General features: G+C 42.2%; 1 protein-coding gene across 1 annotated transcript; it reads right to left on the reverse strand.

The window, feature by feature from the left end:
* Positions 1 to 7,519: 7,519 nt before the first annotated feature.
* LOC140494216 (uncharacterized) lies at positions 7,520 to 16,164 on the reverse strand. The gene has a single exon (XM_072593389.1). The coding sequence runs from the start codon at positions 16,033 to 16,035 to the stop codon at positions 11,368 to 11,370; it is 4,668 nt and encodes a 1,555-aa protein (XP_072449490.1). The 5' UTR covers positions 16,036 to 16,164; the 3' UTR covers positions 7,520 to 11,367.
* Positions 16,165 to 16,426: the final 262 nt, after the last annotated feature.

Consider the following 16,426-nt stretch of genomic DNA (forward strand, 5'->3'; position numbering starts at 1 on the left):
GTGATTAGGTCATCATCCATTCAGTCTATCTGTAGGAATGATTTTGACCTTCCTGTTGTTTGCCATTTCAGAAAAACCACCTTGCTCTCAAGATAATATTTCTGACCCGGGCCTGTTACAATGTTTCAGTAAAGCACAATGCAAGCTTGAGGAACAAAGCCTCATTGTTCACTTTGGCGCATACTAACTCTAGGACTTAGTAATGAGTTCCACAACTTCAATGCATGATATCTGTCCTCTATTTGTCTCCCCTCCCACCTCCCAGCCATGTCTTGTTTACTTGCTCTCAGGAGAGAGGTTCCATTACATTGAAAGCTGATATGGTTATGGAGGGTTTACCTCCTGAAGAAAGGGTGGACAAACTAGGCCTGTATCATTGAAGTTCAGAGAATAAGAGGCAATCTTATTGACACATACAAGATCCTGAGGGATTTGATAAGGGTGGATTCTGAGAGGCTGTTTCCCCTTGTGGGAGAGACTAGAACTGGACAGCACAGTTTAAAAATAAAAGATCTTCCATTAAAGACAAAGATGAGGAGAAAGTAATATTTTCAGAGGGCCGTGAGTCTTTGGAATTCTTCTCCTCAGCTGGCAATAATGTATCATTGATTATTTTAAAGGCAGAACGTGGATAGATTCTTGATGAACAAAGGAGTCAAAGGTAAACAACAATTGGCAGAAATATGGATGTGAGGCTACAATCAGACTTTTTAATGTTTTTATTGAATGGTACAGCAGGCTTAAGGGGCTGAATGGTCGAACACCTGCTCCTAATTTGTATGTTCAAACAACAAAACACTGCTTGCAAAGGGTGGCTGAAGCAGATTTAAGTGTCACTTTTAAATGGGAGATGTATTTAAAACGGACATATTTTCAGGAAAAGAGCAGGGAGAGTGAGACTAACTGCTTTCAAAGAGCTGGCACAAACCTGATGGACTGAATAGTCTCCACCTGTGTTATATGATCCTTTGATCTTTCGCTTGATGAACCGGAAGATGCAACAGAATACTTGCCTCTAATTCCCCTCTAATCTCACAGGATCTGACTCAAGGCAGAGGTATTTAATTGCAAATCATTGAGCACTTCCATATACAGACTGTACTTTCAATTGGGCTAAACTTAGCTTCATGGATTTCTGTACAGCAGAAAACTGGCTACATTTTCTAAACACAAATTGAACTTTACAAAGTGCATTCAATCGAGTTTGACAGACCTCCAACAAATCCTAACCAATAATTTAAATCAGATGTATTTGATAATAATCCAGTTTATGGGCACTCTGTTTACTGCTATTAACATACAGACCGCCAGAACAGGGATAAAAATCAATAATATAAAATGGAAAACATGCAAGTAGAACAATACAAAATAAAAACTAAAGCACTGAATTACCAGAGGGCAACTCTATTAATTATTTGTGAAGAGAAAATATATTGTGATGAGTATGCATGAACCAATTAAGTGTACAAAGCCCTGATAAAGGATATGCACATCCTAATGAAAGAAATATGAGACAATATCCTGATGAATCGTACCCACAATGTAATGAAGTACCCACATCCGAATGAAGAATATACATACCTAATGAAGTGTATACGCACTGATAAAGCATGCACACATTGTGATGAAATACACACAGCCTAAAGAAGAATATACACACCCTAATGAGGACTACACACACCCTGATGAAGCGTTCCCGCACCCTGATGAAGAATATACACATCCTTATGAAAAGTACACAGACTCTGATGAAGAATATACATACGTTGGTGAAGAGTACACACACAGAGATAGAGAATATGAACACTCTTTATCAAAGAATACAGCGAGTGACATAGATGAGTGAATCTTTCTAACACCAATTTTACATTTTGGCAATCCATTGGAATTCTGAGCCTGTAACCTTTGTTTAGAGCTTTGATGCTTAATGTAATCCCAGTGTAATAACATAGATTCAGTTCTGTCCTCCAACACCCTTTGATATTTTGATAGTCCATTCTACTGCTTCCAAATTGTTATAGAGTCAATAGACAATAAACAATAGGCCATTTGGCCCTTCAAGCCAGCACCACTATTCATTATGATCTTGGCTGATCATCCACAATCAGTATCCTGTTTCTGCCTTATCCCAATAACCCTTGATTCCACTATCTTTAAGAGGTCTATCCACCTCTTTCTTAGAAGTATCCAGAGACTTGGCCTCTACTGCCTTCTGGGGCAGAGCATTCCATATATCCACCACTCTCTGGGTGAAGAAGTTTCTCCTCAACTCTGTTCTAAATAGCCTACCACTTATTTTTAAGCTGTGTCCTCTGGAGTCATAGAACCTTACAGCATGGAAATAGACCATTCAGTTCAACCAGTCCATGCCAAATTTAATCCCAAACTAAAGGAGTCCTACCTGCTCCTGGCCCATATTCCTCCCAAGCTTTCCTATTCATATACTTATCCAAATGTCTTTTGAACATTGTAATTGTACCCTGTTGTCCTACAATCTGTGACTATTGCCACAAATTGATAAATAATGACAGGGAAAGAAAGAATTGCATTGTTATAACATTTTTCATTATCTCAGGATAATGCTTCACAGCTAGTGCTTTACAGCCAATGAAGTACTGTAGAAGGAATGTCGTGACCTTGGAGGTGCCAGTATTGGACTGGTGAATAAAGTTAATGCCAGACAACACCAGGTTATAGTCCAACAAGTTTATTTGGAAGCACTACCTTTAGGAGCGCCGCTCCTTCATCAGGTGATATTGATGTAGTTGTAATGCAGGTAACACAAGAGGAAATTTGCTTAAAGCAAGTTTCCATGGACATTGTGAAGTATTGGTCAGATAATCTATTCTGACACTATTAGGTGAGACATAACAGAGAACCACCCCACTCATCTTTGAAACAGTGACCTGAATCTTTTATCTGAAAGGGGAAACAGGACCTCCCTTAAACATTAAAAAAGGCACCTCCAAATATCTCTCAGGACTGCACTGGAAATGTCATTGATGATTTGTTCCTGAATGCTTTAAAGTGGACTTGAACCCACAACCTTCTGATCAGAGGTGGGTGCGACCCAATCAGACATAACTGACCATATGATGAGAAGTGTATAAACACTGGCATGGTCACATTGGTCTGATTGGCCTGTTGCTACACTGCAAATTGCTCAGCAATGCAACTCCGTGCAAATCATTCTTTTAAAATTACCCTGGCAATAAAACCTGAGAAGCAAACATGAGGCTTGGATCTGAGCCAATACTATTGAATATCAAACTGTACATGAAGACTATAAGATATTTCATTGAGGCATAAAGCCAATTGAAGCAACGATTCAATTTAATATAAAAACAGTTGCGTTATTGGTGTTAATTAAACTAATGATAATTCAGATTTCTTATATTGGAGAAGCTTTCATTTTTCTTCAATCATGCATGCAGCTAGAATTCAGTCAGAGACTTTATGTGTGTGACCTTTACTATTTATATCTCCATATTCCCCACCATGGTTTCTGTCCAAGTGTTGCTTGGCAATCTCCACTTCATTGTTTCATCTTTGACTGATACAGTAACCTTTCCTATGCCGGCTAGATTTCAATGCTCTAGACAGTAAATCTCTGAAACAGCTGGCAAAGTGATGGAGCAGAAAACCAGCAACACGGAAACAGCTCTGCACTGATTTATGGGGATGATGCCAGTTCTTATATAGTGGGGCGCTTTGACATAGTGAAAATGTCACTGAACTAGTAATCCAGAGGTGCAGACAAAATGCTCAGGAAACTTGGGCTCAAATCCTGGCAGCTGGGATTAAACTAATCTGAAACTAAATCTATACTATCAGTAATAGTGAGTAATATGAAGATACTAATATGTCATAAAAACAACTGTAGCCCCTGTTCACGAGGTCCAATTACAGAAAAAAAATTGTTCTTCTTGCCTTATTTGGCCCATGTGTACCTTAAGATCCAAAGTAGTGATATAATGTAATTGTGCAATATAACATGCACAATATAATTAACACTGAAATAGGCTGGCAAGTTATCAAACCTCAAAAGAAACCTCCCACTTGTATTGTAGTGTTTCAAGGAGGTGGTTTACCACCACCTTCCCAAAGGCAATTACCGATGGGGCAGAAACACACTCTTACACACAAACGCATGGAAATAAACACTTTAGGTAAGACTGCGGCTCAAGCTCTGTTCTCTCGAAAGGGACAGGCTGGTGGGTGAACTGATAAAACTCTTTTAAAGAACCATGGAATCCCTGCATCTTGGCAGCAGGCCATTCGGCCCATTGAGTCAATCAACCCTTCAAAAAGCATTTCTCCCCAGACTCACACCCCTATCCCCTCCCCGTAACCCTGTATGTGGTGTTGTCATCATCTGGCATGCTGACCTCTACCTGTCAGAAGCAAAGCACCAACTCTCAGCCACTTCCTCCTATCTCCCCTGCATCATAATCCCATCACTGAACATCAAACTGTAGTTTCCAGGACTGTCACTGACCTCATTTCCTCTAAAAGCCTTCAATCTGAAGCTTCCCATATTATTGCATACACCCCCACCCCTAAACCATGTACAGACTGTTTGTATCTCTCCCACAAAATCCAAAACCAGGACAGCCCTGGTTGAACCATAACTTAAGTCTGCTCCAGCCCCACTGAACTTATTTTTCTCACATTGACTCTAACCACCAGCACCCTACCCTTGTGCAATCTCTTGTGATGCAGGGGAGATAGGACAAAGTGGCTGAGAGTTGGTGCTCTGCTTCTGTCAATTAGAGGCCACCATGCCAGATGATGACAACACCAGTTTTTTAACAGTAGATTTGATGAAAAGGTCCGGGTTAGACCTGAGTGAATAGAATTCTGTAGGTTCAGAGGAAGACAGGTTAAATTGGGTAAGTGGAACAGAGAAGTCAAGATGGCCGATGTCAAATTGACAGTTCTTGATGAAGAGATCAAACACAGGTATTCATGATTCTTCTAAGGCTTTATGTTTGCTCCACAATTTGACCTCCTTATCATGAACATGCAATCCTTCCATATATCTATTCCGCACCAAAATGATCTGAAGGCCCTCTACCTTTTCCTTAAAAAGAAGCCCACACACAGTCTCAATCCACAACCCTTCTTTGTCTATATGAGCTCATTCTCAGTTTGAAAACCTCTTCTTTTTATCACATTTTCACTGTCAAATGTGCCATTATGGGTAGCTGCATGGGTTCCAGCAATGTTGTCTCTGTATGAAATATGCGGAACATTCCTTAATCCATTCAGAACCCCACTGACAATTCTCTCTTTGATACATCATTGCTATCTTCAAGCCTGCTTTCTACCAGAATTGGAAAAAAAACTGTTAGTTTTGCTTCCATTTTCCATCTTTCTCTCACTTTCACTTGCTCCATCTCTGACTTCTCTTCTCTTCCTTGATTTCACTGTTTCCATTTGTGAGGATATCCACCAATATCAACTACAAACCCACCAACTCTCAGTGACCTCGACTACACCTCCTCCCATCCCTGAATCTGCAAGGATTCTACTCCATTCTCCAGTTTCTCTGTTTCTGTTGCATCTGTTCTCATGATTCTTCCAACCACTGGAAAGCATCTGGCATGACCTCTTTTTTTCCTTAACCAAGGTTGAAGCAGTCATTTACTTGTACTACCATTGGCCTAGTCTACTACATTTTTTGGATGGTGAAGAATTTGTCAAATGTGTTAAGGGAAATTTTCTTTATCAATATGTGGATGTTCCTATTGGGGAAGGAGCTAAACTAAACCTTCTTTTGGGCAATATAGCAGGGCAGGTGACTGAAGTAAATGTGAGGGAACACTTTGGGTCTAGGGATCATAAATCTATTATTTTCAAAATCGTAATGGAAAAGGATAAGCCTTCCATATAAGTTAAAGTTTTTAATTGGAGTAAGGCAAATTTTAATGGTATGAGACAAGAACTTTCAAAAGTTGATTGAATTCTTCACAGGTGAAAGGATTTCTGACAAGTGGGAGTGTGATGACAAGATTTCAGAGGCATTATGTTCATGTTAGAGTGAAGGGTAAGGTTGGGAAGATTAGATTAGATTACTTACAGTGTGGAAACAGGCCCTTCGGCCCAACAAGTCCACACCGCCCCGCCGAAGTGCAACCCACCCATACCCCTACATCTACCCCTTACCTAACACTACGGGCAATTTAGCATGGCCAATTCACTTGACCTGCACATCTTTGGACTGTGGGAGGAAACCGGAGCACCCGGAGGAAACCCACGCAGACACGGGGAGAATGTGCAAACTCCACACAGTCAGTTGCCTGAGGCGGGAATTGAACCCAGGTCTCTGGCGCTGTGAGGCAGCAGTGCTAACCACTGTGCCACCGTGCCACCCCAATTAAGGAATAATGGATGAATAAAGATATTGAGGTTCTAGCTAAGAATAAACAGAATCTTATTTTAGATATAGACAACTTGGTTGAATTAAATCTCTTAATTTTATATAAAGAGTGTAGGGGCATTTGAAAGTTAGAAATCAGGAAGACGCAGGGGGATATAAGATAACATTGGCAGATAAGATTAAGGATACATAGGAGCAAGAGGATAACTAGAGAGAGGGTAGGGCCTCTTAAAGCGCAAAGAGGTCATCTTTGTGTTGAATTCTAACAGATGGGAGAGATACTAAATGAATATTGTGTCAGTTTTTACTATGGAGAAAGAAATGGAGACTAGAGAATGCAGAAATATAAACTTGGAAAATTTAGTTCACACTAAAGAAGAGGAAGTTTGGGAGATCTTGGAGAATACAAAGGTAGATAAATCCCTGGGACCTGGTCTAATGTATGCCAGAATGTTGAGGGAAGTAATGGTGGAATTTACGAGACTGCTTCCAGAAATATTTGCATCATCTATAGCTATGAGTAAGGTGCTTGATGACTGGAAGTTGGCTAATGTTGTACCTAAAGGTTGTAAGGAGAAACTGGAGAACAATAGACCTGTGAGTTTGACTTTGGTTGTGGGTAAATTGTTGGAGGTGATTATAAAAGACAGGATTTATGGACATTTAGAGAGGCAAAAATAGATTAGAGATCGTCAGCGTGGTTTTGGGTGAGGAAAATCGTATCTCACAAACTTTTTTGTATTTTATGGAGAAACTACCAAAATGATCGATGGTGGCTGAGCAGTCAATGTTGGTTATTTGGATTTTAGTAAAGCCTTTGACAAGGTAGACTAATTAATAAAGTAAGGTCACATGGGATTCAGGGTGAGCTTGTCAATTGGATACATTACTGGCTTAATGGCAAGACACAAAGAGTAATGGTGAAGTGTTGTTTTTCAGACTGAGGGCCTGTGATCAGCGTTGTTCCACAGGGATCAGTTCTGGGTCCTCTTTTGTTTATCATTTATATAATTGATTTGGATGAGAATATAGAAGGCATGGTTAGTAAGTTTGCGGATGACACCACAAAGGGATGAAATTGATTAAAGTAATTTCCTAAGTGTGTACGTGCTGATTACATACATCTGAAATGAAAAGTTTCGCAGGAGATGTTTATTTGTTATTCAACATAAGATGCATCCATTTTTGTACAAGACAAACCTGTGAAATATCATATTATTGATACATTATCAGATACAAAATAGTGCCACTACTTAGCACAAAAGCATGGTTAGAAATAATGTCTTCAACTTCCAGAAAACACGAGTTCAACATCAATGAGTAGTATGATTCAATGTAAATGTACATGTCTCTACAATTCATTTACTAAAGTCACTACTGAACACACTGTACCTGGCATGGTTTCAAGAAATAAGAAGAACTTGCATTAAGCAGCATCTTTCACAAACTTACAATGTCCCCAAAGGCACTGTACAGTCTAGAAAATCCTCCTAAAGCACAGTCACTGTGTACTGTAGGAAGCACCATGGTTATTTTTGCACTGCAAGATTTCATAAACACCTTGGAAATAAATGACCAGAATATCTGTTTTTGGTGATGCCTGCAGGATCCATTTCAGGCAGAACCCTGGCTTCCTTTGAAATAGTTCTCCATTGGAATTTTTACCTCGATTTAAGAGAGCAGGCAGGGCATTGGTCTAACACCTTTTCCAAAAAGAAGAACCTCCTAGCTCTACACTGAAGTACCAGCGTAAACCATGTTTTGAAATGTTTTAATTGGAACTTAAACCTATAACCTTGTGACTGAGAGGCAAGAGTGATACCATTGAGGCATGGAGAGGATAAAGGTACCACTATCAACTCTGAATTTTACATCTTTTACAGTTAACTTTAGATTGACTTTGCAGCAAAATGTTGACAGCTGTTATTCATTGACCCAGCTTGCCATGACGCAGGTGAATACCTAGCAGCTCTCCTCCACTACTTCAGCCAAGCAGTCCCTTCAGCAGGTGAATGCACAAAATATAGATGTTCTAAAGATATTTGACAACAGCAGGCATTATAGTCCCTTGTTGTCCTGTTCTCACCTGTCACACAAACATTCGAATAGGAACCATGGAATTATACAAGTCAGAAAGAGGCCACTCGGCCCATTATGCCTGTGCTAGCCCTTGAACATCTGTAACATGCACCACCTGCCACTGTGCCACACTGTTACACACAAAATAAATGGATATGTCAAAGAGGAATATATTCCAGTGTGTTAACTCAGCATTCAGATTAGTTTTTATACCTTGAATCCATCCACAGAAATTCCTTCTCCTTTTTGCACAAGTTTTAGACAATTGGTGAACAAACCAGAAGGGCCTGTAAGAAAAAAATTGCACAGCGTATTGTTATGATCAGGAATGTGCTGCCTGAAAGTGTGCTGTGAACCAACTCAATGGTCATTTTCAAAAGGAAATTGGGTAAGCATTTGAAGTGGAGGCATTGGCAATAGTCTGGGGGAAAGGACAGGCCGGTGGGATTCATTGGATAGATGCGCCTGGGCCAAATAGCCTCTTTCTATGGCATATCATATCATGAATTTATGTCCTGCACTATTTATGTGAGCCAGTGAATTTGTTCTTAAGATATATCCCGGTACAGTATCCCACGAGGTTTGCAGCTCTGCTCTGAATTAAATAGGAACTGCTACAGTGGTAGCTCTCTGGGATTGATCTGAATGAATGTTCAAGGAGGGAGGTGAATGCAGCACATAAATAGTTATGATGTTCCTCTTGGTGTTACAGTTGTCTGTTTCCAAGTATACTGGATCATTTGGCAGGACTTCAGACTATTTTCAACAAGCAATGGCAGTCCCATCCCTCAGTCTAGCTTTAAATTCCATTCCAAACTCAATTTGTTTGTCTTTCTTTTGGAATTGTTTTGTTTATTTATTTGAGACATTATATAATTACTTAAATAGAAACAATGTGCTGGGTTACAGGGAGAAGGTAGGAGATTGGCACTAAGTCAAAATGCCCTTCATCAGGGCTTATGCCCGAAACGTCAATTCTCCTGCTCCTCGGATGCTGCCTGACCTGCTGTGCTTTTCTAGCACCAAACTCTCGACTCTGATCTCCAGCATCTGCTGCCCTCACTGTCTCCTATTAAGTCAAAATGCTCAGAGAACAGGGAGTTGATACTATGGGCTGAATGGCTTCCTTCTGTACTGTAACAAATCTGTGATTCAGATAGTAGGGGAATCTCTTCCCCATACCCCCCCCCCCCCCCTCTCTAAACATATCCTGGCAGCAGAGGCAAGCACTCTAAATGAAATTAGGCCAATTAATAGTGAATGTAAGCTCCCAGAAGGAAACAAGCAGAACATTTTAAGAAACCAGTCATCCCATTCACAAAATTGGCCAAGTATTTTTTAATGGAAAGGTCACACTGGTGCAACAGGAAATCTTAGAGGTCGGGGCAAGATAGAGCATTACTTATTAGGAAAAATCAGTTTTTACTTTATATCTGAGCTGTGCCTTTGTCAGTGAAAAAGTGCTTCATACTTTCAACTTGGCATCAAAGTGCAATCATGCACCTACCTCACCAATAGCCTGGCATAGATTAGAAAATGTTACTTGACACAGTCCACATTCTCATTCACCAGTTCCACACACTCCCACCCCAAGTGAAGGCTAGAGAAATCTTTATTGGATCTATCTTACTTCCTTTGGTATTAGCAACACCTAAAAATGACAGACCTTTCTCACTCACATCACATTTATCAATGTAACAAGCCACTGCTCTTCAATGATGGTTCGCTGTGAAGATCACTGAGAATTTTGTACATAAATATAAGTGTCTTTGAATTATGTAGTACAATTATCAAACTAGCATGTAAATTGAGCAACTATTGGTCATAAGTGTTTCAATCTATAGAGGTGATACTTGTAGTATGATTTATCCCTAACATCACTAGTTTTACTAAATATGAAGTACTGAGCCTGTATTTTCCCAGCATCGCCCTATATAATCCACCCTGTTTAATTTTATGCTAACATGACTTGTGGAACAGGTTAAAGAATCCCCAGAAAGCAATTTCCTATTGACAGGTTGTCAATTACTTTGAGATGGTACAGGATGGTTTAACAACCATTGTGCCAATAAAATAATAAAAACCTGTTTGTGCTTGTCAAGTTAATAAAGTAACTCCTCTTTATAAACTAATCATTAAGTTCAGTTTCTGATAGCACAGCGAAATTCTGAAGACTGAGTGAAACATTCTCACATGCATGGTACACAAGGAAATGAAAATTTCCCCAAAAGCAAGAGGGTATATTTCTATGCCTTTGCAACCTTCACTCCAGTTAACTCTGGAATTGTGACCAATGTTGCTGGCAACTGCATTTCACACACACAAAATCTGACACAACTGAACATTATTTAAGAGTCACAGATATATTCAATGTCTCTTTTTATAGACAATAAGATGGAATCTGCTTAAAAAGAATATAAATCATGGGTCTAGGGCATAAGTTTGCCCTTTTACTCTTTGCCTTAGCACAGTAAATCACTCTTTCGCGATAGCTTTAAGAAAGAGTAACCAAACACCTTCAATGTTGTTCCTTTCTCCCCAAATAGGAGGCCAAAATCATTGCGCCCTTTCAAGCGTTGCATGAATTGATCACAGATTCCAATGGAAATGAAAACATTCGCAAGGAATTGGCCCAAGTTGATATTCAACATTGCTGTTAAGGAGCTGGGGATTCACAAGACGCTTTTCAACATCACTTGAATAAACTATGAGTGGTTTTTCCCGTTGACCTGTGTGTCCCTGGACTGATAATGGTGTGATGTCTGGAGAAAAATACTTTTCAGTGAATGCCATTCATCTCTGACATGACTGTGTGGTTGAATCTGTGGCCGATGCTTGATTCTTGCTCAGCTGCAGGTTCTCATTGCCCCATTTCAGCCTGTCATCAAATGTACCTATTTAGTTTTTTACTCCACCATAAAACTACTTGGCCTTCCATGGGGGAGAAGGTTACTGACTCCATAAATTTGTTGCATTGACCAAATGCCTGTAGTTTTGCTGTCTCTAAGTTCAGCACAAGATTTAGCTTGTATGGGTATTTGCTGCAGACCAGGCTGGCCTGGGTTGGGATATAATGGCATACCTGTTGGTATATAATACAAGGTCTCCAAGTTTGCCGAGTCAGCAGAGAAACTCCTCTGGACATACTGTTTATGTTGCTGTGAATCTGTTTTACCTTGTGGGATACTCTGTTGGGGCAGTACTTGGCCTTGCAGTTCCATAGGCCTTTGAGAAGACACAGGAGGTCCTACAAATAACCCAGGGTATGGCATATTTGGTAAATAAGATGGGCTCATGACTCCTGGATTTATAAGGTAAGGAGGGAAAGGCACTTGATATACTCCACCGTAGGGATGCTGAGGCATCATGACTTCCACGTACTGCCCTGTTTCTGGATCCAACAGCATTTTACGAGGAGGTTGAATTGGAGCATCCACAAAGTAATATTTTCCTGTTTCTGGATCCACAAGCATTTTTCTCTGAGTTTGAGGGTACTGATAACAAGGCACAGGAGAGTTGTCCAAGTCTTGAGAAGATTGTGGAACTTCACAACCTGTCTCCACAAGGTTTGATGTCCTAGCACCCGGAGAGAATTGAAGCTGGGTTTGATTTACAGAAGAATAAGGTGGATTTTTCAGCTGAATACCAGGGGACTGTGCATCCTGGGTAACTCGATGAGACACTGTCTGTTTGTCTTGCCTTTGAGGATCCATTGCCTCCACGCTGCGCTGATGCTGAAAGTAGGGGATCGCCGATGGTGGATTTGCTTTGAAGGTGGAAGCTCTAGGAGAAACAGCTGTTAGTCCCACTTTGGGCACCTGTGCTTTCTGCTCTTTCATAGGAATGGCAAGATAGTTTACGCTGTCCAGGGAAAGTGATGCTTGTTCCTGAGTGACTGCTCCACCTGTGGGCTGTGTTTCAACTGCAGAGGAACTCAACTTGTTCATATCCTGGCTGGACAACTTGACAGCAGGGAGTGTCTTCACATTAAACTCTGTTAAACTTGAATGGATCTGTGAATGTGTCTGTTGATAAGTTGCTTTAGGTGTTGACTTGGGCACTTCAGCAGTGAAGGTTGATGAACCTTTTGAGTTATTATGATTTTCTAGTTTGTGAGTTGATGTCTTCACTGAGCTTGTTACTGTTTGATGGTGATCTGTGGGCTTCACAGAGGGTACAGTTTGTTTATCTGTGCTGTTAACTGAAGAGGAAATAGAAGCTTGTACACCAGGATCATTTAAGAATTGATGCTTCACTGATAATGACTGTTTGTTTCTCATTTTGGCATCAGTGGACTCCAAGTTATTCCTGTTTTCTTCTTCTAAGATCAATGACAAAACATAACTATCTTTGATTGGCTGTGATTCCTTTAGCACTTTCATGCCTGCTTTTTCCGAAGCTTGTTCAGCTTTCCCTTTTTTAACTTGATTCTGGGAGTCATTCAGGCTCTCTTTCTTAGTCTCAGTCTTGTACATGAACGACTTAATGCTTTCGCTACTCTGGGCACAATAATCCTGAGGGGTTTTTCGATTTTCGAGTCCAGACAGGCTCTCATTATTAGCCTTGGCTTTCCCAGACATTGACTTTTCTTCATTTGAACTTCCCAGTTTCTTACTCTGATTCTCTAATCGAATTTGGATATCTTTGACAGTTTCATATTTCCCGGATGATGATTTGATGACTTCACTCTCTAAGGTGGGATTACTTGAGAATCTCTTGTCCTTCTGCCATCCAACATGTGACTCATTTCTAGGCTCACCTCTCCCAGATAATTTTGCGTTGTCTACAGTTTGTGAGGGGGAGCTACTCATCACGACAGTCTTCTTTTCCAGTCCAATCTGAACCTTCTTTACATCATCCTTTTTCCCAACTGGTGACAGTAAGTCCTCGCCACTGATAGTAGATCTCCCAAAGCGTTGACTTTTCTGCTCCCCCTTGACTTGACCTTCTCTTCCACATTCCTCAGTTCCTTTAATTTCTTCAGTCTTCAAAACCACATTGTCACTCTTATTTCCTAACTTTCTGAACTGACCTTCCTTGTTCAATTCCCCTTTCCTGGTTAATTCTTGGGTGCTCTCATTTTTTGATGAAGACACCTTTCGAAGTGTCTTCTGCTGATCCAATCTGGAGTCAACCTTGCTCTCTGATGTATCTTTTCCTTTTGAAATATTTGAGTTGGTTAAATTGGGAGTTGAAATGTTTAAATGTTTGCTCTGGTTTAATGACTCATCCTTCTCAGCCAATGTTTTGGCAATGTTATTTCTTGAAATCGCAATCTTCTGGAGTTTATTTTGATTTTCTGGTCTGTCTTGAGTTTCTTTTATTGAATCACTTTTCCCATGTGTCAAACTCAAATCCTCTTTGAGAGAAGTGACACTTCCAGTAGGTTTTAACTGGCTATGCGGTTTCAATGGGTCATCTTTTTTAGTACCAACATTATTGTTTAGCACTGTATTCTCCTGTTTCGGAATGGATTCTGCTGAATCTTTCTTTGTTTTTTCTCCACCAGTCTCAACTTTAATACCTTTCGAATGTGAATTCAACAGTGATGAATATGGGCATTGGTTGTCTACACCAGCTGACCAACTCTTTTTGGCCTTGTCTGTCTCAGACATCAAATTACGATCTTCACCAGTTGAAAGCCTCCTCACCAAACTTACATCTTGTTTCTCTTGTGTGTCCTTTTTAGAGCCACCTCTTAAAGGAGAAATTCTGGTAGCTTCCTTACTTGAAGCAGGTGAGCTTTGCGATTTATCAATTTTGTTTTTCTTCTTGATGTTCTTTGAATCTGCAGATTGAATCGCCAATGCACCCTCTGCTTTCCCAACTTTTTTGCAAGTCTTGTTTTCAGTCTCTGCTTTCTTAAATGTATCTGTCTTGCTTTTCTTAATATCAGATGGAAGTAGCAGCTTGATATCAGATGAATATAACCTGGAGGTGTCTGTACTCCCTGCGTAGGTCCAATATTTCTTGTCTACTGATGAATTGCAAAACATTTCTCTATTACCTTTCCAATTTATGGATTTGCATTGAATGTTCACAGGCAGTGTTGCGATGTTGGCCACTGGTACGTTGGTTTGATCAGATTCTGCGAGCAGTTGGGAATCATCAGGATTCAAAATTTCAGAAGGTTTGGCTTCCCCGGAGCCACGGAAACTTAATGCCCCATAGGTATTCTTGACCAGTTTACGCACATCACGCACCTGATGGATAGGCCCCTTCGCTCTCTGTGCTGTCAGTTCACCTCGGTCAAACTGGGGGTCGACGATTCTACAATCATCAGTCTCGAATTTAAATGAAGCAGGCAGAGTCTGATACTTAGGGTCAAGAGGGATGATCTTGCTGCGGGAGCCTATGTTGGGAGCCAGCTGTTCAACTGTCCCATATGGGTCCACATGCTTCTCTTGTGTGGTTGAAGGAGCAGGTGTCACCTTGGGTGGTTGTGGCATTACGCTGCTCCTGGATGGGTTTCTGGTGTCTATTTTATGACCAAGTTGTTTATAGCTGGGCTTGTCTTCAAGCACAGTGGGCTGGCTGAGGTAGTTGGCCTGTTTGGTAACCTGTGGGATAACCTCCACGTATTTCTCCTCCAGGCTGTTGTGCGCAGTGGCCTTTTCAGGCTTGGAATCACTGAGGATTCCTGCTCTCCCTGGCTTCCCTGCTTTCTGATCCTCGGTACAGCTCTCCTTCCAGCCCCTGAAGCCGCCGGGATGTGGGGTGGTCTGGGCAGGGCCAGTGTCCGAGCAGCTCTCCTGCAGCACCACGCTCCTCCTGCCTCCCGGCAGCTCGGTGCCGAACTCCCAGCCTCTGCCAGGCTCTTCCTCCTGAGCGAGACATGGCAGGGGGAACTCGAATTCTTTGACAGGGGCCGAGGACGGGGTGGACGGCACAGACGAGAAGGGGTCCTGGACGGCCCCTCGCTCCATCTTGAGCTCTTGCTCAAACTGCATCTTCTTGGAGATGACATTGGAGATGTGGCAGGAGGCGAACTTGGCCTTTTTGGAGCATTCTTCCTGGGGTTCGGCTCTGGGCAGGCTGTTGGTCCTGACCTCCTCCTCCAGCGAAGTGGTCTTCTTCTCCTCTAGGCAGGCACTGGCCTGGAAAGCACTCAGCTCACTGCTCTCCCTCTTTTTGAACTGGATCTCCCTCTTGGGCACTGTGCCCCTTGCCCCACCTCCATGATTTTCCTTCTGGCTTTCCACAGCCACCTCCACACACTCGAAGTGGCTGCTCCCGAAGCTAGGGGCTTCCCGGGGTCCAGGCTCCCGGCTCCCTGGCCTCATGCCCAGCTCCACCGAGGTGGACCATTGGGTGGTCCCGCTGCTACGTTCGGACAGCTCCAGGGAGAGGTCGGTGGAGCCCCCGGACTCGAACAGCTCCATGTAGCCGCTGGGAGGGCAGGCCAGGCTGCGGAAAGCTAACGCTGTCAGGCGGCCAACCTCATAGTCCGTCTCGTCCAAGTCACTCACCAAGCTCGAGGTGTCGCTCATGAAATCGCCGCAAGTGTTCGCCACACTGACCCGGGGACCCCGGGCGAAATGTTCACCGAACTCCTGCTTCTCCACCTGGAACATCCTCTTCACTTTACCCCCTTCCCCTCCCTCCTGCAGTCTCTGTTGTGTAGGTGCTGGCCCCGGGACACTGTTCCTGCAAACTGCTTTCTGCTCTGCAAAGTCCTCTGTTGCTATCCCCCACCAGCCTCTCCTTCCCCTTGCCCCCACCCCAGCTCTGCTCTATTCTGGGCTGTGATTGACAGCTGAACCTGTCGGCTTGCCTTCCCTCTGCAGTTGCTGCTGTGTCTGTCTCTCCAACGTCTCCCCCCCCCCACCAACACACACACACACACACACACACTCTCTCTCACAAACACACACACCCACTTACACACATACTCTCTCTCACACACACTCTCTCTCACACACACTCTCACACACACCCTCTCACAAACACACACACTCACACACC

Source organism: Chiloscyllium punctatum, chromosome 23, assembly GCF_047496795.1.
Source record: "Chiloscyllium punctatum isolate Juve2018m chromosome 23, sChiPun1.3, whole genome shotgun sequence".
Taxonomy (NCBI): Eukaryota; Metazoa; Chordata; class Chondrichthyes; order Orectolobiformes; family Hemiscylliidae; genus Chiloscyllium; species Chiloscyllium punctatum.

What these genes read in the sequence shown, in the direction of transcription:
- LOC140494216 (XM_072593389.1), bottom strand. Translation starts at nt 16,035, where the DNA reads ATGTTCCAGGTGGAGAAGCAGGAGTTCGGTGAACATTTCGCCCGGGGT.